A 26,373-nucleotide genomic window follows, 5' to 3' on the forward strand; every position below is an offset into this window, starting at 1 on the left:
GTTAGCTGCTTGTTGATCAGACTGACTAAAATGCTGCTACTTTTCCAAATGATTTAGAAGATACAGTGGAACCCCGTTGTACGAGCAACCTATAGTACGAGCAAACGGAAATACGAGCAACTTCACTCGCAAAATTTTACCCTGTTTCACGAGCAAATTTCGAAGGCACGAGCAAACTCAAGATGCCGGTTCCCCGTTTTCGGTGGAGGGTCGCATCAGTCGCTTAGTTGATGACGTATCACTCAATCGCTCTCGCTGTTCAGTGCAGCAAAAACGTAACTGTGGCAGCGGGGGCGTGGCCGAGCGGCGCTGTGTGAATGGAGGGCGGGTCCGGGAGCAGATAGGCAGGGGATTGCCTCACCTGAAGTGAATGTGACCTAATGATTGTTCTTCTATTTCCAGCGATCGGAGGGTGCATTTAAGGAGGAGACCGTGTGTGTGTGTGTGTGCGTGTGTGTGCGCGCGCGCGCGCGCCAGAGACGTGCTGCGTGGGGCACTAAGCAGACCGACACAAAAAAAACTAATAAAAGTAGATGTGAAGCCTTTGCACCTGACCTGTTGTGGCATTCCTCATTCCCGTATTCATACGCTCTCCCACAGTAACTTTTTTTAGTTTTATATTTTTATTTCACTAGAAATCTTGAAAAATGTCTCCCAATAAAATCAGTGATGGTGCTGTGAAAACGAAAGTAAATAGAATTACCATGGAACCCGAGGAGGTTATGAGCGTGGTGCGTCTCACACTCGCAATCAACCACTACCACACGAGTAAGTGTTAAATTATGTTTATATTACGGTCATTTGCTGTGTATTTGTTTTTAAAAAATAGGCTACAAATACTTTTTACGTGCAGAAATAAGCGATCGAATGAGATCTCGGAACGGATAAAATCACTTTTACATTCATTCCTATGGGAAAAATTTGTTCGAACATACGAGCAAATGGACACACGAGCAATTTCATGAACGAATTATGCTCGTACAACGGGGTTCCACTGTAACAGATTTGGAACAAAACTCGATTTTTAAACAAAAATTGATTCGGAAGAAACTTTATAATAACTAAATAATGAATTAAAAAGGTCAATGGGTAAAGGAATTTTGCTGGTTCACTTGTCCACTCGTTGCAAATAAATACTGAATACTATTCTTCTGACTGATCGGCTTCCTTCTGATGCGACATATCGGTTCTGAACAGAGCGATCCCCTTCCTGCAGGACTCCTCCCCACCCACACGGCACAAAGACTCACTCAATGGCTTGATGAGTATGAAACTGAGGTCACTGACCTGCTAGAACCTTTTACGTACACCATCATCAACATCATCATCATCAAGCTGCCAGCTGCAGGAACGTCTTTTCAGCGGTGGACAACGTACACAAAGCATGTAGTTGAGTAAAAGTAGAGATACAGTAAAACTTTCATTTGAGTAAAAGTACAAAAGTATTTGCCTTCAAATCTTAAGTATTTATGTACTGGGATTTATTATGGCTATAATGTTCCTATCATCATTTTTGTCAAAGGACTGTTGCTTAATCAACTCCGTTTATGTAAAAAGCTTTGTTACTCTCGGCACACTGCTCTATTAGTAGAGTGATATTAATGAGTTAAACACTGATATCTAATAAAACATTACGAGATCAAAAAAAATTAGTCCCCGGGTGCTGTGGCAAGTTAGAGTGAGGAGTTTCTTCCATCATTTAAATGTTCTGCTTGCTGTTGAACTGATGCTGAACTGTATGTTGGTGATAAGTAAATACCAGCGAGCGCCAATCGAAACGAGTTTAAAACAGATTGGACTTGTGTGTTTGACCAGTTACGTTTTTATCGACTTATAAATAAAAAGGAACGACCAATTTAGCAAAATGTAGTAAAAAGTGCAGTATTTCACTTTGTAATGTAGTGAAGATCAGGTAAAATGTCTCCTCACATAGAAAGACTTCAGTAAAGTACAGATATTAGAAAAAGCTACGGATTAAATTTACGTCTTCAATGTCCACCACTGCTGTTCAACAGTATGCATTGAAGGATTGGTGCCAAGAAAGCTATATCTGGCCTTTCCAAGATGTACTCTATCACTTTCTGATTTGCTTTAGATTAGACATCCAACTGTATGTGTAATCATAAAGCGAGCTGAGCTCCAACACACCCTGCTAAAACAGAAGCAGGAGCAGCTGAAGGTAGCACAAGGTATGAGGAAGCCCTGAGATATCAGCACCTTTTAACTACACTCTCAACAACCCTGAAGCTGTTCTGGTGTCTTGTGGTACATTGCACCAGCTCTACTGGGGTTGCTGAAATCCACCTCAATCTTGTGACCAAGATTGAGAGTTTAGCCCCATCATCACCCCAACACAAATACTACATAACACTCTGCAAAATGATTATCTTGGTAAGTTTAAAACACAAAACACACATGCTAAATCACAAAGTTGGCTGGTTAGGTGGGTTAAAAACAGATGAATTACACCAGATGCCCAAACTAGGGCCTGTGGGCCAATGTTGCCCCGTGGTGACCTTTATCTTTATGAATTTAATGCCTTCTATCGGTTTGCATCGGTTTGTCTAACATAAACCATTCTGGACCAATAGAACATCTTCGGCAGCCTGTAGTTCACATGTTGGTATCTACTGGACACCAGTAGGCACCGTTATAACAACATCCACAAAGTGTTCTTTGGGTTGATGACACTGCCTTTTGGAAACACTTTTACAAGATCAGCTTCATGTCTCTCATTTGAGGTCACTGAATAACTGTAGGCATTGAACTCTATTGTAGGAATAAAATGGATTATATCTCATTGTACTATACGTTTCACTAAACTACAACTATGCAAATTTAACTGCATTAGTGAAGCATATTAGAGGAAAAAAAGAGATCATAAATCATAAACGAGAGGAACCAGGGCAACTTTAAATTGAATATAACATTTGGCATAATGCAACATTTATTTATTTTCTGGTTCTTTTTCGGAAAAAGGTTTGGGCACTTCTGGATTACAAAATATAGTGATTGCATAAGGGGGTGTTCTGTAGTCTTAAAAAGTGAAAGCAAAATTCTAGGAGGGATTAATATATTAGGAAACAATAGAAAACACTTGAAGCAGTAATAACAGAACAATGCAATGCAGACAAAGGAAAAGTTCACACACTCCTACCAGCTCAAATAACAGTAATCAAATTACATTCAAAACACACTATTCGCTGGCATGACAGAACATTCATGTTTTTATGGTGGTTTTGCTCTCAAATGTGTGTATTAACAAATCTACAATGAAGAGACAGAGAGCGTTCAGAAGATTCTGCAGTAAGTTATTATTATTATTATTATTATTATTATTATTTCATTAATCTGTTGATTTATTTTGACTTGATACACATCGTACCTAAATTTAATATTGGTGCTAGAAGGAACAGTAGCATACTATCCCTTTTTCATTTTATCTAAAGCAAACAATGCAATGTTAGTCCTTTAATCGCTGTCAAACTCTCTCACCTCAGCAATGTGCAAAATTTAGGTTCCCAAAGCATCAACCTTCATGCTTATATGACACTCAACACTTTTTATGGTTATAATGGGAGTTGTATTGGTTTTAATGGAAAACTGTATAGATCCTGTAAGTGTCTACAGGTAGTTCGATTCCTTCTATTGGTGGCGTCGGTTTGTCAAACAGAAACCATTCTGGACCAATAGAACGTCTTTGGCAGCCTGTAGCTCACGTTGGTATCTACTGAACACCAGAAGGGACCATTACGACATCATCCAGACGGCAGTACAGTGTATTATTTGGGTTAATGTTACTTGGGTTGATGAGAATGACCGCAGTTGTTAATGGGTTTAATGGTTAATAGCAGATAGTTTGTATTGTATGGAAGCAGGTAGCAAGATTCTATTTAAAATGTAAATATGCTAAATGGCAATGCAATGTTCAAAATGGTAATGTTTTTCTGTATATAAATTTACATTTTCCTTTACCGTATGTGCTGAAAGTTTGGTGCAAAAGAAAATAAAATTATATAATTTACAATTACTATTTCCAAGAAGTTTTAATATGTAAATTACATACTAGTTGTAACACTTTATACATTGCAAAATTGATTTATGGTTTATAAAAAGCTGGAAATGTAGCAAAAAGATCATTCACATGTTATTTGTTATATATATATATATATATATATATATATATATATATATATATATATATATATATATATATATATATATATATATATGCATAGCGTATATGGGAGTCACGTGATGAAAGAACGAACGACTCGGACTAGAATAGTTGACATGTAAACTACTCAATTCTCCCATATATGCTATGCATATATACTCTGTGTGTGTGTGTGTGTGTGTGTGTGTGTGTGTGTGTGTGTGTGTGTGTGTTTTACAATATATCACATTGTGTTAAAAATTTAAATATATATCGTATATGGGACTAAATGGGAGTCATGTAATGAAAGAACGAATGACTCGGACTAGAAGAGTCGACACGTAAAAAGACTTAATCAATCAATCAAATTTTATTTATAAAGCGCATTACACCCACCAAAAGGAGCACAAGGCGCTTTCCAGAAAAGCAAAAAATAGACATTAAAAATTTATTAAAAGTAAAAAATTAATAATAAAAAAATAAAAATTAAGAAATAAATTAAAATAAAAATTTAATAAAAACACAATGCACATAAAATAGCAGTTAAATCAGGGCTACGCGTTAAAAGCTTGTCTGAATAAATGAGTTTTCAACTGCGATTTAAAATGATCGTATCATTCATGAATGACTCATCAATATGTTTGCGGGAAGCTACTCAAGCACTGTTGGAAATGGCAAATATAAATTATATCATTTTATTTTTGGTACCAAACTTATATTAATAATGAATGTAAATTTGAATTCAGAAATACGTTGTCATTTTGCATATTACATTTTGCTACCTCTATGTTTCCAAAGTTTTGGTCTTTGGAGTGAAAACTGAATAGACTTTCTGGGGCGGGTTTGCACAGGGTTCATGCCGCTTACTTTGTACAAGAATCCACTAAAAAATACTGGTACACGTTTGATGCTTTTGGTTCTTGTGAGAAGCAAAGTTCTTTTCTGTGCGACAGCGGTTTAGGTGCAATGTTAGGATGTCCGTAAACTTTCGACCTCACAGCAGGGGCAAGGCCAGACATTTTTAAGTGGGTGGGCCTTCATAAAACAGGGTGGGCAAAACTATTAAAAGTATTGTATAAAAGCTGCACACCAAATTACGGAAAAAATAAATAAATAAACAATCTATTAACAATGAGAAGTTGAACGTACGTTTACATTTCCTCTTACGATATTAGTTTTGGAAGACGGGGCTTGATCTCGTCATTAACAAGTGTCTCTGTCAGTTCACGTTCAAAAGAGAGCAGCGACAAATGAATTAGACGAACAGTAGGCATTGAGGACTGTAGACATGTTTTTATGCTGTTTGTTGTGAAGAACAGTCTTTTAACACTACATGATGTCATCAGGAGAGTAATAAGTGCTCATTATCATTTTGTTGACATTTGGAAAGATGTCCTCAGGACTGTTATCCAGCACTTGCATAAGTGATGGGAGGTCCTGTTCAGCATTTGCCTTCCGTTTTAGTTGCTGCATGAACACTGTGAGCTCAGCATCACCAATGTCTATGTTATAGTGTTTACTTGCAACTGTTTGGGAGTCTCTGTCTCCTAAAGTATTTGAACCGGGTAAACAGACAACAGCAGCACTCATGAAGCCATAGGTGTTATCACGAAAATGCCTGTTCAGCTCCCTGACTTTATCCCACAGATGCCTCAGATCTTCATCACTTTTCATGCTGTGACTTTTCCCAAGAAAGCTTGTGATTAAGGAAGCAGATAATAAAAAATTAGGTTCTCTTTTTCGGGTGGAGGCGCCATCCTTCTTGTGTGAGTCATGTTTTTCCATTTATAAACACTTTCTCAAAATCGTGATCGCTGTTTTTGAACAATTGGATTTCAGTTCCTCAGTTACATGAATGCAGTCTGTGACAGATACGGCTGGTGACTGTAGTCCTTTTGTTGCAAAAGCGCCCATTTTAAAATATTTTCCAAATGTTACTGGAAGAAACAGAAACTTTTTTATTTGCATTTGACAAACAAAACAGGACAGTCAGCTTCTAGTTTCGTTAGACCACTGCTGGTTTTAGAAAACTCAGCTAATGTTTCTAAGATCGCATCAAGTAGTGTCAGGATCTTGATGAAACGAGCCTGATTTAGAGTTCCACCTTGTGTCCACTGACCGCTCCAACTCCAAACTCTGCAGCTGGATTCAACTCTTTTTGAATGTCCATAAATACTGCACGATGACTACTTCCAGTCATGGAACCATGAACAGAAATCAATGTTTTAAAAAAAGTTATTACGTGTCTGGGTACTTTTGCAATGCTGCTTAAAATGAGATTAAAGCGGTGAGAACAACAGTGTACATACACAGCGTGAAGAAAAGTATGTTTAAGGATAGTCTGCACTCCTAATGTTTGCACATGCTATCACAGAGGCACCATCAAAACAAAATCCCACACATAACTCAGGGTCCAGGTCAAGTGGCGTAAACACATGAAGTATTTTCTCTGAAATCGCATCAGCCGTCATGTCGCATGTATCCCAAAATCCAAAGGTCCTTTCTTTTACAAGTCCTCAATGCAAGTATCGAATGCAAACTGCAACAAGTTTCAATCTCTCTTTCTTTGAGAGATCCTTACATTTATCTGCCATAATGGCATAATCCGTGCCTGGTGTCATTTTGGTGTGATGATTTCTAGTAAATCATTCTGAATATCTAAACTCATCGTCGTTGCATTTTTAGGTGGCTGGTCAAGCAAACGGAACAATTCCAAAATAATTCCCATGTTTAATGCTGCCTCGCTTTCTCAGTGACTGACGGGCTGGAGACTTTGTCTGTAAGCGGCTAGTTTCGTTTGTGAATGCAGGTGTCCTTTGCTATCCTGATGCTTCTTACATGCTTGACTTAGATGTTTCCAATCTTCAAATCTATCCTGTGTACATTTTGCTTCAATTAACTCAGGGAAGTGCCTGCAGGATTTACAGAAAACTGCATCACTGGCTGTGCTGTATTTCAACCAGCTGAATCTTTCATACCAGTGTGCAGAAAATCATCGTGGTTTTCCTAATATTGTAATATCTGGAAATCCTTGCAATTTTGGCTGCATTAGTGGCTCGTCCAGATCTGACAGGTCAAGTCAAGTCAAGAAGCTTTTATAGTCATTTTAACCATATATAGCTGACGCAGTACACAGTAACATTAAACAACGTTCCTCCAGAACCCTGGTGCTCCATTTAACAACATAAAGCTACATCACATGAAACACAGGGCTAAGGACCAGTGAGTGTCCTCAACACATAAAGTGCATCATGAGCAACCTGATGCAAACAGTGCAATACAACAAAAGACAGTGTAGGGCAAATACACAAGACACAAAATATTCCAAAAGAGAAATACAAAACAAACATTTTACCTTGGTGATTCCAGGGCTTGAACCCCCAACCTTGTGGGGAGCTGCTAGTTGGTAAACAAACACCTTAACCACTGAGCTACCACTTTACACTCATGCAAGCAGTCAAATTTGCCTAATGAACCAATATGGCTTCTTTTCCATACACCAACACCATGTAACTCATATTAAAAGTAGGCCAAACAAGTCTTTCAAAAAGGACAAAGAAATAAAGCAATCTTTCAAACAGGTCTCTTTAATTAACAAATAGATTTACAGTTTAATGTTACAAAGTAGACACACTATTACATTTCAAAAGAGAAACAAAAATTTTACTTTGGTGATTCCAGGGTTTGAACCCCTGACCTTGTGGGGAGCTGGTAGTGGGTAAACCAACAACTTAACTACTGAGCTACCACTTCCCAACCACTTCCCTCTCGTGTAAGTAGTCAATGGGCCTAAGGAACCAACATGGCTTCTTTACCATGCTTCAACACCATGTAATTCTGTCTGGACTTCCTGACAATCCTACTTGTGTAAAACTATTAAAACCTGTATGTAAATTAAAGTACTTAAGTATTTAACTCATATTAAATTCAGGCCAAACAAGTCTTTCAAAAACAACAAAGAAATAAAGCATTCTTTTAAACAGGTCTCTTTAATTAAGAAATAGATTTACAGTTTAATGTCACAAAGTAGACAAACTATTAGATTTCAAAAGCAGAGGTGGGATGTAACGAAGTACAAATACTTTCGTTACTGTACTTACTTGTATTTTTTTGGTATCAGTACTTTACTTCACTATTTATTTTGCAGTTACTTATTTCATTTTTACACAAATATCTGTTTTAATTAACTTAAGTTTTAATCCATTGATTTGGTAAAATGTCAATATATATATATATATATATATATATATATATATATATATATATATATATATTTATTTATTTTTTTTTTACTGTGTGCCGATTTCAGCTAATCAACTGATTTTCTTGTAATTGCGTGTCTTTTTAAATCCACTGGTGTATAATGTCCTGGTTCTCACACCACAGATGTAGACTAGTTTACAAAGCTAAAACTCAGCAGGGCAGAAAGCAGCAAGAAGTTAAGTTAACGTGGATGAGACAGAGGGAGTCAGTGATGTAAACATGACTGAGAACAGAGACATTCCTGATCACCTGATCATCATCATTATGTGGTTGTTACCTAACATTCATTAGGTAACTTTTTTAATTAGTTTTGTATTAATATATAAATTAGGCTGTCAAAATTCAAACGCAAATTCTTTTAAACGGCACTAAATTTAATTAACACGCTATCAATTCAGTGCACATTTCTGTTTGACCATTTTTATAAAAAATATAAATACATAAATAACTAAATATAAAAGAGGCGAAAATAAAACCTTCAGCACAACATACATTTATTCATGACGTCCTTTCTTTACTTAGATATAAAATAAATAAATAAACTCCACTGAAAAATATTTTAAATCAGTAAACATTTGTTTTATTTATTAAGTCTCAAATCAAACACCAAATCCGCCATGATTCACACAATTAACCCTCTGGGTGGCGTTCTCAGTGAATATTTGCCTCACAGACATAATAAATATATGTATAGAAACCTATGTCTTTACATAAACCACATTCACATTGAATAAAAATAATTTCTGATTATGTAATCGGTTATGATTATGATAAAAGCTTCTTGGCTTGACTTGAAGAGGTGCAGTTTCTCCGGTATCACCTTATTAAATGTCCGTGTGGAAACAACACAAAGGTTCCGTTTGGTGTCCTGATGATTTACGTAATTTAAACCACCATTATTAATTTAAAACATTTACAATAATTTAAATTTAAAAGAAATTTTCCTCTCCTTGAACTGCCACCTTAACGTGGTGGAGGGGTTTGAGTACTCGAATGACCCTAGGAGCTATGTTGTCCGGGGCTATATGCCCCTGGTAGGGTCTCCCAAGGCAAACAGGTCCTGGGCGACGGGTCAGACTAAGAGCGGTTCAAAACCCCTTATGAGAGATACTACATCAGGGACCGTGACGTCGCCCGGTATGGCGCAGCCGGGGCCCCACCCTGGAGCCAGGCCCGGGGTTGGGGCTCGTATGCGAGCGCCTGGTGGCCGGGCCTTCCCCCACAGGGTCCGGCCGGGCTCAGCCCGAAGGAGCGACGTGGGGCCGCCTTCCAGTGGGCTCACCACCTGCAGGAGGGACCGTAAGGGGCCGGTGCTAAGAGGATCGGGCAGCAGTCGAAGGTGGAGGCCTCGACAACCCGATCCCTGGACACGGAAGCTAGCTCTAGGGACGTGGAATGTCACCTCGCTGGCGGGGAAGGAGCCTGAGATTGTGCGTGAGGTTGAGAGGTTCCGACTAGAGATAGTCGGGATCACCTCTACACACGGCCTGGGCTCTGGAACCACACTCCTCGAGAGAGGATGGACTCTTTACAACTCTGGAGCTGCCCATGGTGAAAGGCGTTGGGCTGGTGTGGGTTTGCTTATAGCCCCCCAGCTCAGCCGCCATGTGTTGGAGTTTACCCCGGTGAACGAGAGGGTCGTTTCCCTGCGCCTACGGGTCGGGGATAGGTCTCTCACTGTCGTGTGTGCCTACGGGCCAAACGGCAGTATAGAGTACCCGGCCTTCTTGGGGTCTCTGGGAGGGGTGCTGGACAGTGCTCTGACTGGGGACTCCGTCGTTCTACTAGGAGACTTCAATGCACACGTGGGCAGCGACAGTGACACCTGGAGGGGCGTGATTGGGAGGAACGGCCCCCCTGATCTGAACCCGAGCGGTGTTCAGTTATTGGACTTCTGTGCTAGTTACAGTTTGTCCATAACGAACACCATGTTCAAGCATAAGGGTGTCCATCAGTACACGTGGCACCAGGACACACTAGGCGGTAGGTCGATGATCGACTTTGTGGTCGTTTCATCTGACCTGCGGCCGTATGTCTTGGACACTCGGGTAAAGAGAGGGGCGGAGCTGTCAACTGATCACCACCTGGTGGTGAGTTGGATCCGATGGCGGGGGAGGAAGCTGGACAGACTCGGCAGACCCAAGCGTACTGTGAGGGTCTGCTGGGAACGTTTGGCCGAGCCTCCTGTCAGAGAGATCTTCAACTCCCACCTCCGGTGGAGCTTTGACCAGATCCCGAGGGAGGCCGGAGATATTGAGTCCGAGTGGACCATGTTCTCCACCTCCATTGTCGAAGCGGCCGCTCGGAGCTGTGGCAGTAAGGTCTCCGGTGCCTGTCGAGGCGGCAATCCCCGAACCCCCGGAAGTAAGGGATGCCGTCAAGCTGAAGAAGGAGTCCTACCTGGCCTGGTTGGCTTGTGGGACTCCTGAGGCAGCTGACGGGTACCGGCAGGCCAAGCGAACTGCAGCCCGGGTGGTTATCGAGGCAAAAACTCGGGCCTGGGAGGAGTTCGGTGAGGCCATGGAGAAGGACTATCGGCTGGCCTCGAAGAGATTCTGGCAAACCGTCTGGCGCCTCAGGAGGGGAAAGCAGTGCCCCACCAATGCTGTTTACAGTAGAGGTGGGGAGCTGTTGACCTCAACTGGGGATGTCGTTGGACGGTGGAAGGAATACTTCGAGGATCTCCTCAATCCCGCCGTCATGTCTTCCATTGAGGAAGCAGAGGCTGAGGGCTCAGAGGCGGACTCGTCCATCACCCAAGCTGAAGTCACCGAGGTAGTAAAGAAACTCCTCGGTGGCAGGGCACCGGGGGTGGATGAGATCCGCCCTGAGTACCTCAAGTCTCTGGATGTTGTGGGGCTGTCTTGGCTGACACGCCTCTGCAGCATTGCGTGGCGGTCGGGGACAGTGCCTCTGGAATGGCAGACCGGGGTGGTGGTCCCTCTTTTTAAGAAGGGGGACCGGAGGGTGTGTTCCAACTATAGGGGGATCACACTTCTCAGCCTACCTGGGAAAGTCTATGCCAGGGTACTGGAGAGGAGAATACGGCCGATAGTAGAACCTCGGATTCAGGAGGAACAATGTGGTTTTTGTCCAGGCCGTGGAACACTGGACCAGCTCTATACCCTCTACAGGGTGCTGGAGGGTTCATGGGAGTTTGCCCAACCAGTCCACATGTGCTTTGTGGATTTGGAAAAGGCATTCGACTGTGTCCCTCGCGGCGGCCTGTGGAGGGTGCTCCGGGAGTATGGGGTCGGGGGCCCTTTACTAAGGGCTGTCCGGTCCCTGTATGACCGAAGCAGGAGCTTGGTTCGCATTGCCGGCAGTAAGTCAGACTTGTTCCCGGTGCATGTTGGACTCCGGCAGGGCTGCCCTTTGTCACCGGTTCTGTTCATAATTTTTATGGACAGAATTTCTAGGCGCAGCCAGGGGTCGGAGGGTGTCCGGTTTGGTGACGACACGATTTCGTCTTTGCTCTTTGCAGATGATGTTGTCGTGTTGGCTTCATCAGACCAGGACCTTCAGCATGCACTGGGACGGTTTGCAGCCGAGTGTGAAGCGGCTGGGATGAGAATCAGCACCTCCAAATCCGAGGCCATGGTCCTCAGTCGGAAAAGGGTGGCTTGCCCACTTCAGGTTGGTGGGGAGTTCCTGCCGCAAGTGGAGGAGTTTAAGTATCTTGGGGTTTTGTTCACGAGTGAGGGAAGGGTGGAACGGGAGATTGACAGACGAATCGGTGCAGCTTCTGCAAAAAATGCGGTCGATGTACCGGTCTGTCGTGGTGAAGAAGGAGCTGAGCCGCAAGGCGAAACTTTCGATTTACCGGTCAATCTACGTTCCTACTCTCACCTTTGGTCATGAGCTCTGGGTCATGACCGAAAGGACAAGATCCCGGATACAGGCGGCCGAAATGTGCTTCCTCCGCAGGGTGGCTGAGCGATCCCTTAGAGATAGGGTGAGAAGCTTAGTCACTCGGGAGGAGCTCAGAGTAGATCCGCTGCTCCTCCACATCGAGAGGGGTCAGCTGAGGTGGCTCGGGCATCTGTTCTGGATGCCTCCTGGACGCCTTCCTGGGAAGGTGTTCCGGGCGCGTCCCACTGGGAGGAGACCCCGGGGAAGACCTAGGACACGCTGGAAAGACTATGTCTCCCGGCTGGCCTGGGAACGCCTTGGTGTCCCCCCGGAAGAGCTGGAAGAAGTGTCTAGGGAGAGGGAAGTCTGGGCATCTTTGCTTAGACTGCTGCCCCCGCGACCCGGCATCGGATAAGCGGGAGAAGATGGATGGATGGATGGAATACAATAATTTTTTTGTATTCATGCTCTATGCTCAATGTCCATGTTGCCTAAAGTATTAAAAACAGAAAGTATTAATATATGGTACATTTAGAACAGTGCGATTAAGTTGCGATTAAATATTTAATTTGATTGACAGCCCTAATATTAATATGATGTGAGGTCCAGTTACCAACGTGACACTAAAACAGGTTGAAGTAATAACTACTTTTTACTTAAGTACATGGCAGAGCCAAAACTTCTTTACTTTCATTTGAGTAAAAAGGTATAATCAGTACTTCAACTTTTACCCGAGTATTTTAAAACATGGGTATCTGTACTTCTACTTAAGTGAAGAATGTGTGCCACCTCTGTTCCACACTGTGGTGTGTAAAAGAGTACTGAGTACAGGAGTGAACATTGTAATTAAACAAAAATGTAAACAAAATGTTGTGCAAAAGAGCAATAGCAGCAGTCATTTTTTTGCAAAAACAGCATGCAAACAGTTTGTAGTAATGAGGTGATGTAATATGAGTGGTGCTGAAAACATGGATGTGTGAAGTGAGTACGATTGTGTGTTTGAGTCCGGGTTGTACTGATCAGTAACACAGTTGTGTGTGTGTGTGTGTGTGTGTGTGTGTGTGTGTGTGTGTGTGTGTGTGTGTGTGTGTGTGTGAGCGTGTGCATGAGTTTCAGTTCAGTTATTTGTTGAGAAGCCTGATGGCTTGAGAGAAGAAACTGTTGCAGGGTCTGGATGTGAGGGGTGTGTGAGGTCGTCCACAATGCTGTTGGCTTTGCGGATGAAGCGTGTGGTGTAAATGTCCGTGATTGAGGGGAGAGATACTCCAATTATCTTTTTGGCCATCCTTACTATTCTTTATAGGGTCTTGCTATCCGAGACGGTGCAGTTCCTGGCAGTGGAGTTCCAGATCATTTGACATTGATGCTTTTGGTTCATTAAAGAACGCGCCGTGTTTAATTGATGACGACGGGCTCTTTAGCAGGAGATTGAGGTTCATTTGCAGCTGGTTTCTTGCTGCGGTACAATTGGTATATACAATTTAGGCTTTTTAAACTGTTGACTAATTGATATTTGCTTCGCCATTTAAAAAAAATGTAACTTAAATGCACGATTACTGCTATTGTGTCTTTATGGCGTAAAGCACAGTGGGGGGAGTATCTGAAATTGACAAAAAATATTTAACTTTTGTTTTTGACAAGCATATTTCGCAAATTGCATTCAATTGTACTTCATATATAAATATATAAGGTTATAATGTGATAAGTGACAGTTATTGTTATTATTGTTGTTCATTAAATTATTAATTGGAAAATCACTTATTTCTGATTGGGTGGCCCACAATGCAAAGTGGGTGGGCCCAGGTCTATCCAGGCCCACCCATAGCTTCACCACTGCCTCACAGCGCTTGATTCTACTTTAATACTAGTAATTAAGGTCAATTTCTCATGGCGGGCTATAGTTTAAAGCTTAAGCTGTGTGTGTAAACAGAAACAGCTGTACAACGCGTTACTCATATCCACAGTAAAAAAAAACCCCACTAAAAAAAACCCCAAAAAACACTCGCACACCGTTTCCGAGAACCCATGCGCATGCGCGCTGAATAGCGCATGCCCATTACTGTTTTTGAGGGGGTACTGGATCTGGAGGTTAAGATTGTTATTGTTAGGACGTGGTGTATCTCGTGTATGCGCAAGAAGACGGAGGTAAAACCTTGTGAAAATGGAGATCACGGCTTTGTCACGGGGATGGTGACCGCTAGAGGACAAGATATGACTGTGTGGCTTTTACAAGGTATGTTCTTGGAAATTGACTTCGTGTGTATGGTTTTGTTTTCAGATCCACGAAGCGATAAAGCCTGGCTAACATTCCTTTAACTTCTTGTTTTATCAAGGGGAGGTTGGTGGTGTTTTTAGTAACAGTTCCCCGTCGTGTTAAATCAGTAAATAAACAGGAAGATGAAATATACAAAATGATATTAACGAACAGGTTTTCGGCCGCTTTGGAAATGTAACGCAGTAGTTTCTAGCCGCTGTAATGTCCAGCTAACGGTTGCATGGTTTTATACCAAAAAGCTGCGCAATGGCGCTAGAGTGTGCGTCGAACGCTTTCGTTTTATATGGGTCGAGTGCGCCTAGATAGGGAGGATAGCGGCGTTTGGTATTGTACCCTGCATCGAAGTAAAGAAAAACGAGTAGCGTGTAAATAATTGTAATACACACGAAGAGGAGGTGAGAGATTCTGTACCATACCAGTTATTCGGCATGTAGCTAAAAGGTGTCATCAATTCTACATTGTTTTTTTTTTTAAACAATGTATGAACACAATCACATTTCACTTATCTTTATAAATAAATATATTTTCCCTAGATATAACCAGCATCACTCATCCACTATTGCTCTTGTTATGATGATGATGATGTTGATTTTAATAATGATATTAATTTTCTTGACCCTTTGTTGAACCTCTGGGACAATCCACTATTTATCTTTTATCTATTTTTTTATTTATTTATTTATTTAATACTGTATTTAAAGAAACCCTCTTTATTTTTCAACACTAGTTTTCATCCACATTTATGGCAGACATCCGTATCAGGAGCGATTTACAGTTTTCTCACTTATACAGCTGAGCAGTTGAGGGTTAAGGGCCTCAACTTCCTATCAGAAGTCCAAGATCTTATCCACTGCACCACTTCCCACATGCTCCACCTTCCACTTCCCACAATTTTTATAATGGACATTGCCTCAAAGCAGCTTTACAAATTGTAAGAATTATAGAGCAAAAAAAAATGTTAATATAAGTGATTTGTGTGTATTTATTCCCGATGAACAAGCCTGGGGCGACGGTATCAAGCAGACACTTCCTTTAGATGGTATGAGAAAGAAACCTTGAGAGGAGCCAGACTCAAAAGGGAACCTATCCTCATCTGGGTGATCTCATGAGTGTGATTATGTATCATAAAAACAATACACTGGAAAGAGAGAAATACCATGTGCCATATCAGGAGTGTCTGTAATCTCCTTTCTACAGTCCTATACAGTCAGTTGAAGTTGTGAAACCCTCCTGAGCAACTCATAAAATCGCTCAACATCCGAGATCATTATTGATCCACCAGCAATAAATCCCCATTTCACAGCCTTTAAATGTTAAATAAAGCAGAAACATCATATGTAGGATGTTATTGTAGAAGCTCCTGAGTTCCTTATCAGAACGTTGAGGGTTCAAACCCCCAGCATCGACAAGCTGCCACTGTTGTGCACATGAGCAAGGCTCTTAACCCCTCTCTGCACCGTAGTCGCTCTATCATAGCTGACTCCTGCCCTGCATCCTGACCCCAGCCTCCAAACTAGCTGAGATATTAGAAGAAAGAATTTCACTGTGTTGTAATGCATATGCGCTAAAAGTCAACTAGTAAATTCTCTTCACGCGCAATTCATTTAGCCATGCGCTCACATCCAAGACAATCTGCAGTGTAAACAGGATGCAAGTTTGAGGTTAATGTTTAAAGGGGTTTTCAGCAGCAGTGCTGGACATAATAATAGCAACTCGCAACTTCGTGTTCAGTAGCGTTCCCACTCAGCCACCATTTCTCCAGTGCTCCACTAATTGTGAAGGAGGAATCAATACACTAAATTGATATATACAGGACGCTGCCTCACGAATGTCACGTGCCCCGATATGAAGAGGATAACAGAAAAATGATTCAACCATGTAGTTGGAGAAAATACAGTAGCAAAGCATTTATTTCAGATATTTAGCAACAGGAAACCATTAGGCCAGACACTGGTTACAGGGTTGGATGCAGATCAGGTTTCATGTATTTTCTTTTTTATTATTTGCTCTTCCTGAGAGATTGGATTACTGGAGTGATTGCATGGGAATATAGTTTTTTTTTATGCTGACTAATGATGAGAATTCTACATGTGGATAGATAAGTAGACCTTTACCACCTCTATGTTTGTCAGATTTGATCAGAACCAAACTGAAATTGAATCAGGAGGTTTAGGGGAGCTCTCCAACACGATCTCCAATGTTCTGGCGGATATCAGATAGAAAGTCAAGTCAAGTTTATTTCTATAGCATTTTTACAACAGACATCGTCTCAAAGCAGCTTTATAGAATTTTAAGAGTTAAGGTGAACAGTGTGTGTTTATCCCTGATGAGCAGCCATGGCGACTGTGGCAAGGAAAAACTCCCTTAGATGTTATAAGAAAGAAACCTTGAGAGGAACCAGACTCAAAAGGGGAACCATCCTCATGTGGGTGCGCAGCACACAATGGGGTGTGTACGTTCTTTGGGTTTATCAAGGAGGAAGACGGGTATATACTGTATGTATAATTTATTTGTGTTATGTTTACATTTCTGGCATTTGGCAGACCCCTATAGCTTGAGAAACATACATTTATCTCATTCATACATCTGAGCAGCTATGAAGTTAAGGAGCTTACTTATTTGAACTCGTGATCTGATCCAAATTCCAATGCCTTAACAACCAAGCTACCACTCTGTTCACTAAGCTAACCACACACATGCAGATTCTAGTGCCTATATTCATTAATATTCATTAGCAAAAAGGTAGAACAGGTTATCAGACATAAGGTTATGTATACTGCATAAGCCACATACTCTTATTGTAAAAGGCATTACAGACGCTACACAGATTCCGAAGGTTTGAGGCCCTCTTAATATTCACACTAATATAAACAACTGGTAACATATCGTATAACTGCAAAACAATCACCTGTACGTTTTGCAATTCTTACTGTGAACTAATCATTCATGGTAACAAAACAGTCATCACTGTTCAGGCTTTGCTTATCTGGAGGATTGTAACTAAGAAAATTCATGCAGTTCGAATTTTACAAATTACCCCAGAATTGAAAAACCTTCCAATTCGACTACGCCCTCATTGAGTTTACTAACCTCTTAATTTCCCATCATCCCCTAACCAGATTTGGCTAGAACCCAGTCAACCAAAGTGTTGAACACTTTGCCATTGTGGGTTAATTTTACACTTTGTTTGAATTTAATATAACACATTTTAATGATTACAAACTTAATCTTTTTCTTTTTTTTTTTTTTATAAAACAAACTTGGAAAGAGGTGGGTCTTCACCCATCACTTTAAGAGAACCAGAGAACTTTTGACCTTCACTTCTTGTGAGGAAAAATTCTTACAATATTACAATATTTTGTTTAGCCATACAAGTAATAATTTTGCACCATTTCTTATTAAACAGGCTTTTTATTTATTTTTATTTTTTTTATAAATAATTTTGTGTTGTCTATTGTACAAATTCAGCCAGTGAAATGTGAACATATATAATAGCAGTCTTAGTTAGAAATGTTCAGCCGTAATATCAGTTGCTATTCGGAATATTTTTATAACCCTAGGTGGCCCACGACTAAGGATTTACATAGTCAAAATTAAAATAGTTGCGTCTTGACTATAGATGACTAAAAGTTGAATCATCTATGTGCCGGGTTGGGCGTCGTTTGGCACGATGACACAAGGTAGTCAAGTGGGTGAGGCAACTTTTTATTTCCCTTCAGGCACAGCCCAAGGAAACGACTTTCTAATAAAGCGACCAAAAACTGCCTGTCAAAACTGCGTTTTTATCTTTTTAATGTTGAAATGAAAGCCAATGTGGATAACCGTTGGTAAAACAATTCCTGCTAACAATTTAAAGCCACTATATACACTGTATATATTTATTGGGATCAAACTAAAAATAAACAAAGAAAATGACTGCAGAAAGGCCACGAAGTCGGCAAATCAAAGGAAATCAGACATACATAATTAAATCTCCACCACTAAAGGGTTTATAAGATTATTTTCTTTTCACATTTTTAATTACAGCAATATTGTTATAATATTTATAAGAAAATATAAGAAAACCGGTAGTTTTACATAAAATCTCTCACCGAAATCACTAGCATGATCCTCATTTCATAACATGCAGATTCGACTGTGTGACTGATCCCCTAATCAGGTTTCTCCTATCAAAGCATCAAATCTTCAAATGTTTATATAACCCTTATAACCCACATATTGTATTATAATATTGAGTGTGAAAGCTGTGCTCTGAAAGCATGGCAGAAACTGCAATCTGGAGCTTTTGTTTTTCAGTGAAACATTGTATGGCTGAGTAGCTGATACTTTTCCTGTCCTCACACAGTTCCATAAGTGATTAAATACGTAGTCAGACATGCAAAATAACCCCCTGCTTTTTTTTTAGATATTTTCTCTCTCAACAGAGATTTAGACTGCTGGTATTCTTAGTGTGTGTGTGCTAATGAACCAGTATTGGAGTGTATTTATATATAGTTTTCAGAGCACTTTGTGTGCTCTGTAGAAAGGATTCTGCCAAATGTCATAAATGTAAATGTCACATTAATAACCCCACTGAAACAATGAACAGAAAGTAAGCAGACACTGCCCAAGGCCAGGGCGAGAGCATGTGAACTTGCAGCGTAATATCATATACACGGGTTAAAATCGTTCTTTGCGCAAGCCTTGAATATAGAAAGGATCAATCAGTAAGGTATTTATTACTGTCATTCTTTATTTAAAAAAAAGGGGCTACATTTTATTTATTTGTATGAGATCAGTAATGTGTGCTGCACAAAACTGAGCACATTGTAATAAGGATTCCTTTTTGTATATACTTAGTAAGAAAGAATTAATATTAGGATCATTTTAATAAATTTCATGCTCATGATCTGCTTGATGTGTTTGGGGATTTTTTTTTTCTTCATTCTGGTTGTCATTTCCTTTTTTTAACGGCAACCTTAAAAAAAAAAAAAAAAAGAATAACACTGGCAGCAATGTGTATGTATGTGTGTGTTCCTGTGTCAGGCGATCGTCTGAACATGGCGAATGAGAGATGAAAGCCATGAAGCCCTCAAGGAATGTAATGCTCCTACTCTGTCCCATGCTGGTGCTCGGCTTTCTCTACTATTCATCTGGGAAACTGCACCTGCGCACCCTGGGCCAAAGACCACGTTAGTACATCTATCTCTCTTTTTAAACATTTTACTTTCTTTGTTTTATAATTTCTCGCCTATTCAATGTGTCTGCTGAGTGACCTGATATCCTTATGTTTAAATGGGCAAAGCTGAGGACATTCTACATTGAGAACAGTGGCTTAAAAGGATTCACCCTAATTTGTTTTATTAATCCTGAATTGAATTGCTTTCAGCCCTGGTATATTAACTCAGAGTTCTACAATCAAACTGAAACTTTTTTTTCCCCCTCACTTTTTGATGTGTAGCCATTTGTGGAACAAATGATTAATTTTGTTAGAAATGTTAAATTTGATACTGCATTAGCCTGCTGTTTCTTTTAGAAAATTATTTATTATTGTGCTTATTGCACATAAGAAAGGACATAAAATGCTGCTCAATATTGGACCAATATCAGTGCACATATGCAGTGTCTGTTTGATTAGAACCCAAGTGACCTTAAGTGTAGATTGACTCGGGTTTAGAAAATCAATATGACCCTGAATCAACCCAACTGCAGGAAGTGAAGTGAACACGCTGTGCATTTTGACTTCCAGGAAGCACGTTTTCCAAATGATGCACATCGCTTAAATGAGTGGCAAGTTTCAAACGGAGGAGTAAAAATAAAACAGAGCTAAAACACTGGGAAACTGTAATGTGTTCTGGAAATAAGTACCGAAACAAAACGAGAAAACGAAGCCCGTTTGCCATCCGGCAATAGTTTCCAGGAGTATAAAATGATTTCATTGCGCAATTCAGTGCCTGCTCTGTATTCCCTTTCTTGCATTTGCTGAACTCGTGTTTACGAATGTTTTCTATATATTTATTGATCAGTGAATGAGTTAAACAGATTCAACCGTTTTTGCAGTTTCAGTTGTATTCTGTTTAATTATGTACAGTGTGAAACTAAACCAAAGTCCAAACAAACAAAGCACAGTTTTCCCCTGATTCAGACTAGGAATCGGACAATTGTACCCTTAGTTTAACTTATTGTGAGCACAGCAAATGTTCACCTTTATATTTGGAAAAAAATTGACTTTTTCCGACTGTTAATGATTTGACAGAAGTTTTGTGTTGTGAAGCAGTGTAGTATGCAGTAAAAGCAACAGGCGGGGTTCACATTATTTGATAAACTGCAAGACACAGACTTTGAAGCAACGTCAGATAGGACGGAAATAAGCGTTTTTCTAGGTTTGATTGCCTTTGTAGATTAATAATCTATGCAGGTAATCTGCACATTTTTAAACTTTTCTAAACTAAAGTTTACTGGCACTGACCAGAGGAGGGAGCTCAGCCGCCATCATGTGAAGGCTTCTTAGAAAAAACGGGCTGTTCTTCTACAAATATTTCCCTATTAATATTAATAATAATCACACAATTTAGTAAAACAAATGAATGGCCAAAAGAGGCCAAAGTGACGTTTGGCTTAAATCACTGAATGTGATTTAATGCAATTCTGCAAAAGTATTTTGTTTTAAAACTGTTCCCCAATAATACAAGACTGTGTAGAAATTTTTTTGTTGGTTTTTTATCTTTGCATTTATTTCTTAAGTTACCTTTCAGACATGCATGTCTGGGCTAGCAAGGGTATTATTATATTCTACTTATAAATGGCTTTTAAAAAAACATGATTTATTATTATTATTATTATTATTATTATTATTATTATTATTATTATTATTATTCCCATTTAGTGCATTTATTAATTCATTTGATTTATCATTTATTCATTCATAATCCCTTTTTTCTCTTATCTTACAAATAATAAAATACTTTCTTACTACAGATTTATCCTGATATTTTATAAGAAACCTATTTATGTTTAAATTATTTTGATGATTTTCTGATGAGGTTATATTGTTTCCTTTTTGCCACATCAGTATATTCATGTTTCCAGTTGTATTCATTCAAAGCAACTCTCGATAAATTAGAATCCATTCCAGAGTACAAATCTGTAAGAGCTGAACAGTTGAGGATTAAGGGTCTTGCTCAAGGATGCTGTGTGTTGGTACCAGGTTTTGAATTCGATCAGTTTCTCTGACCTGGATCAGTGTGAATGGTGCAGAGTGGCTGGCAACAAGTGCGGTGTAATTGTATGAAGCACAGAGAGCATTTAAATCATGAGCCTCTGTGACATAACTCAATCAGTAGAGAGAAAGAAATGTCTCCTCTGCTCCATTTCCAAACAAAGCTGAAGTGATAACAGCGAGGAGAGAGAAACACACAGGAAACGGTCATCAATCTTAATACAATAATAATGTAATGTGAGCAACTACAACAGAGGCCTGGAGCGCTGATTTAAATTCTCCTGTGAGAAACGCCAAGGCTCTTTACATGCCATTTCCTAAAGGTGCCATCAACATAAATGTACTTTTTAGCTGATGGGGCCGGCCCCGGATGTTGTATGTTCGCCTCCAAACAAGTCCTTTGAAGAATCTTTGAATTTTCTTAATCTGTTAATCAAACAAATGTTTCTAATAGGTGCTTTCGGTAAAGCTGGAAGTGATTGCTGTAACTGAGGCTCATCGATCAGTGTTGGCCTGCAATTACAACTGTAATGTTTGTTGGCATTGTGTTGTGGCATTCACAGCCTCTGGGCATTGAAACTGCTGCCAGCTTCCCGTCAATATGAAAACGGAGCACAAACTGCTTACAGATTGCTGTGTGTTAACCTCTGTCCTGATCTTGAAGTTATTTGGAGGACGGAGGAGAAATCGGCCATGCTAAGACCGGAGCGGTGTACGTAATTCACAGTGAGAGAGTCAAATCTATAGTCTCTGTGTATTTGATTCTCATTTTGTAATGTCACCCTTCACTCTTATTCTTATTAGAACCAATTTCAAATATTCTTTCTTTTTCTTACTCTCGCAGTAACATTTTTTTATTCAGTGGCAGAAACAGGCTTCCATATTTATAAATATAACAGCAACATTTTTTTTTTTTTTTTTTGTGTCTGTGTTGCCAACCGCTTTAGAGATATAATGTTCTATAAAGCACTTTTAAAAGTGATCACAATAACATTTATGCTACCTTTTATACCACCTCTATATCACCAAACCACCTCCGCTGGACCCTTGAGTGAGGTCCTTAACCCTCATCTGCTTAATTTTTTGCTGGTTAGCTTAATGCTTGTGTGTAGGGAGGTGTAAATGTAAGACCTTTAGAACCTGGCCAGCAATAGAGATCTAGACAGGCCTCTAATGGAAAGCTTGGCCTGTTCTTTTAAGAATCCAAACATTGGACTTTTAAAGTAAGGCCGTCATGATGCCTGTCATTGTCTCTTAAATTTCCTCTCTCATTAGCATAAAGCTGGTGGTTGGTTCTCTGTTGGAAAGATAATAGTCTGGAACCAAACACCTGGTGAAGAAAACATTAAAATAACAACAGAAAACCAGTCCTCTAAAATAAGATAGAAAGCTGGGTCCTTCATTTGAGGCCACAAAATGGCAGCCCTATAAGCCGGGCCTCTGAAAGAAAGCGGGGCCCCTCGGCGCTGGGCCTCTCTGTAATCTGATTGCTAAAAGCAAGGCGTTGCTGATGCTCAGTCCCTGAAAGCCAAGTCTGGTCTCAAGCTTCTAAAGCCAGGTCTCATAGAGCCAGCTGTCTAAAACATGGCCTCTTTCCAAAAGGCAGGCCCTTGAATCCAACCCTAAAAAGCCGCTGTGGAGAATTTCTGGACTCTCATGAGGTCAAAACACTTTCTTTCACCGAATCATGCATTCATTTCACCCTATGCTTTTTGTTCAACAGATTTTTGACCTTACTTAAGGAGTTTGCATCTTTTCATTGTAAGATTCTCCAGAATCAGACTGTTTTGTGTGTGTATTTCTGGTTGCTTTGTGAAATCATTAAGAAGTTTTGACAGTTTTATAGTCCGTGTAGGTTACTGAGAGGTGAGGAATTTATCGAGAGTATTTAAGTCAGTTGTGAAGCTGGTTACTAGGGCACACCGTGAGAAGAGGGCCGTTGTGAAAGTATGAGTGCGAAGGTAGAACGAGCAATACATCAGTGCTCATTAAGTCATGAAATCGGCCTCCGCTTTGAAAAGCAAACACTCCTCGTTCCTTTGGTCCAATGTAGACGTTTCCCTTGCCATGAAAATCTTCTCTTCTGATTAAGATTTAGTGTTCATTATAAAGTGAAAGGTCTTTTAATTAGTCACTATTTTTAGATTTTTTTTTACTGAACAAATTTGTTCGTCACATACTTTGGTGCTGATCTAAAGGTCTGCGTTCTTCCCAAACCATTTTTTGTGTTCTTTTTTTTAAATTTTTTTTTTTATATATCTTCTATCTACATATCTATATGTGTCCTATATAATGTATATATGTTGTTGGTGTAGGAGTTTAACTATGACTCTTTTAAAATGCAATCTTTATTTAATGCTCGGTGGGGCAGGTTATAACCGATTGCTCCCCTGATTTACAGAAATGCTTTGATATAATATGGTGCATTTAAGATTCCAAGCACAATAGTTTATTATTTTATAATTTTTTTTACTCTTCTCTAATTATTTGCACCTCCTTATAAAAGTGAGCAAATATACATATGTCTAACACATGCACAATATGATGTCTTTTGATTAAAAATCTTTATTTTTAATTATTTTTTATTACAGGTTTTTATCAAAGTAATGATGAATTGACTGGCTAGCCTATAAAAAATTATAATGATAATTTATAATAATAGTAATAAAACTCTTGCTACCTTGTTAAACTTCTTTACTATCTATCAAGTTCAGAGGCACTTCTTGTGCTTCCATGCAGATCATTTCAAGAATATTTCTTCAAATGTAAAAGAGATAAAGAGACAATAATCATAACAAATGCATTCATCAATTACAATATCTCAGAAAAGTGAGTACACCGCTCACATTTCAGCAACTTTTTTAGTACAGTAAAACCCTGTTGTACGAGCAACTAATAGTACAAGCAAACGAAGATACGAGCGACCTTACTCGCCAAATTTGACCCTATTTTGCGAGCAAATTTCGAATGCATGGGTAAGTGTTAAATTATGTTTACATTACGGTAATTTGCGGTGTATTTGTTTGTTAAAATAGTCCACAAATACTTTTAAGTGCAGAAATAAGCGATCAAATGAGGTCTCGGAATGGATTAAAGCGTTTTACATTAATTCTTATGGGGAAAATGAGTTTGAACGTACGAGCAAATGGACCTACGAGCAATTTTCACGAACGAATTATGCTCGTCCAACGGGGATTTACTGTATTTCTTTTTAAGGGACAATTCTATAGAAATGAACTTTGTTATAGGTGCTCACTTTGTTCAGCACCTAGGTTCTACCTGGTAGATGTTAGGTGCTATATAAATAAAGATTGACTGATTAATTGATGAAACTTGGATATATTTTGGAGTAGTCAATGTACAGCTTGTATAGCAGTACAGATTTACTGTCCTCTGAAAATAACTCGAGATACAGCCATTAATGTCTACATAAACGTATAAAATAGTTTGATGGAGGTAGAGAAGCTCCAACTTCTTTGATTGACCTTTGCGAGGCCTGTTCTGAGTGGAACCAGTATTGGAAAACCTCTGTATGACCCTGGCCACTGTACTGTAAGTCAGTTTCAGGGTGTTACTGATCTTCTTGTAGCCTCGGCATCTTTGTGAAGAGCAACAATTCTAAATCTCAAATCCTCAGAGAGTTCTTTACCATGAGGTGCCATGTTGAACTTCCAGTGGTCAGTATGAGAGAATTGTACTCAAAGCATTACATTTTAACTGCTTTAATACAAGATACACAAATTTGTATGGTCCTGTCAAGCAAACAAAAACATGAACATGATGAATAGGACATGTGGCTTTGCATGGTTACACAAAATTCAGCTGTTATCACTTAGGATGTATTCACTTTTGTTGCCTACTATTTAGACAATAATGACTATGTTGATGTCTTTTTAGAGGACAGTAAATGTGTACTGCTACACAATCTGTACATTGACCACTCTTAAATATAATCCAAGTTTCATTTCTATAGTATTGTTTTTTGAAATATTCTAAATATATAGTATTATATATACTAAATATATATATATAATATATATACTAAAATAGTTGCTGAAATGTGTGGGGTGCACTCACTTTTGCAAGATACTTTTATCTGAAGATAGTGTAAGGGATGCTGGGAATTATTTTAGCCAATGGAGCAGTGAATCCACAGCAGCTCTCACCTGGGAATGGTGAAGGCAGTGCGTGTAAAGTGTCACAAACATCACAAGTTTCTGCACAAAACCCAGGTCTCACAGCCACTGGGATTGGATTTAACATGCATTTATGTGTTTCAGAGGTGGACAAGGACATCTCATTCTGGGACATGGGACGGTTAGTAGGTAATCTGATTTCCTCAAGATCCTTAGGGTAAAGGCAGTGTCAGTGATATGGTGGTTAGCACAACTGCACATCGCATTGTATTTTGTAATCTAGCCTGGTTTGACATCTTTGAATTATGGGATCTTTTACAGCTTCCACTTGGAAATGTACCAATATCACTTTTTTTTTTATGTCATGAAAACTGTCATAGTATTTACACTTACACTTACAGCTATATAAATTCGTTACGAGTTCCCCTTCCAATTTGGACTGCATTCAATGTGAACCTTTTTTTTAACATTTCCTTGACCTCATTAGTGCTGG

General features: G+C 39.5%; 1 protein-coding gene across 6 annotated transcripts in view; it reads left to right on the plus strand.

Moving 5' to 3' along the window:
* Positions 1–26,373, plus strand: part of st3gal3a (ST3 beta-galactoside alpha-2,3-sialyltransferase 3a) — a 63,318-nt gene that overhangs the window by 2,611 nt on the left and 34,334 nt on the right. For 2 of the 6 annotated variants that reach the window (XR_014538036.1, XM_083569842.1), the window contains exons 1-3: positions 14,195–14,504; positions 19,572–19,717; positions 26,025–26,069. Coding sequence is in view for 4 of the 6 variants with exons in the window: in XM_083569842.1 (XP_083425968.1) it covers positions 19,600–19,717; positions 26,025–26,069 (163 nt within the window). In the remaining 2 variants the exon portion in view is untranslated. Of the gene's footprint in view, positions 1–3,176; positions 3,307–14,194; positions 14,505–19,571; positions 19,718–26,024; positions 26,070–26,373 lie in introns of those variants that run through there. The other 4 variants (XM_083569844.1, XM_083569843.1, XR_014538037.1 and 1 more) reach the window with 4 other exon arrangements.

Source organism: Silurus aristotelis, assembly GCF_946808225.1.
Source record: "Silurus aristotelis genome assembly, chromosome: 2".
Taxonomy (NCBI): Eukaryota; Metazoa; Chordata; class Actinopteri; order Siluriformes; family Siluridae; genus Silurus; species Silurus aristotelis.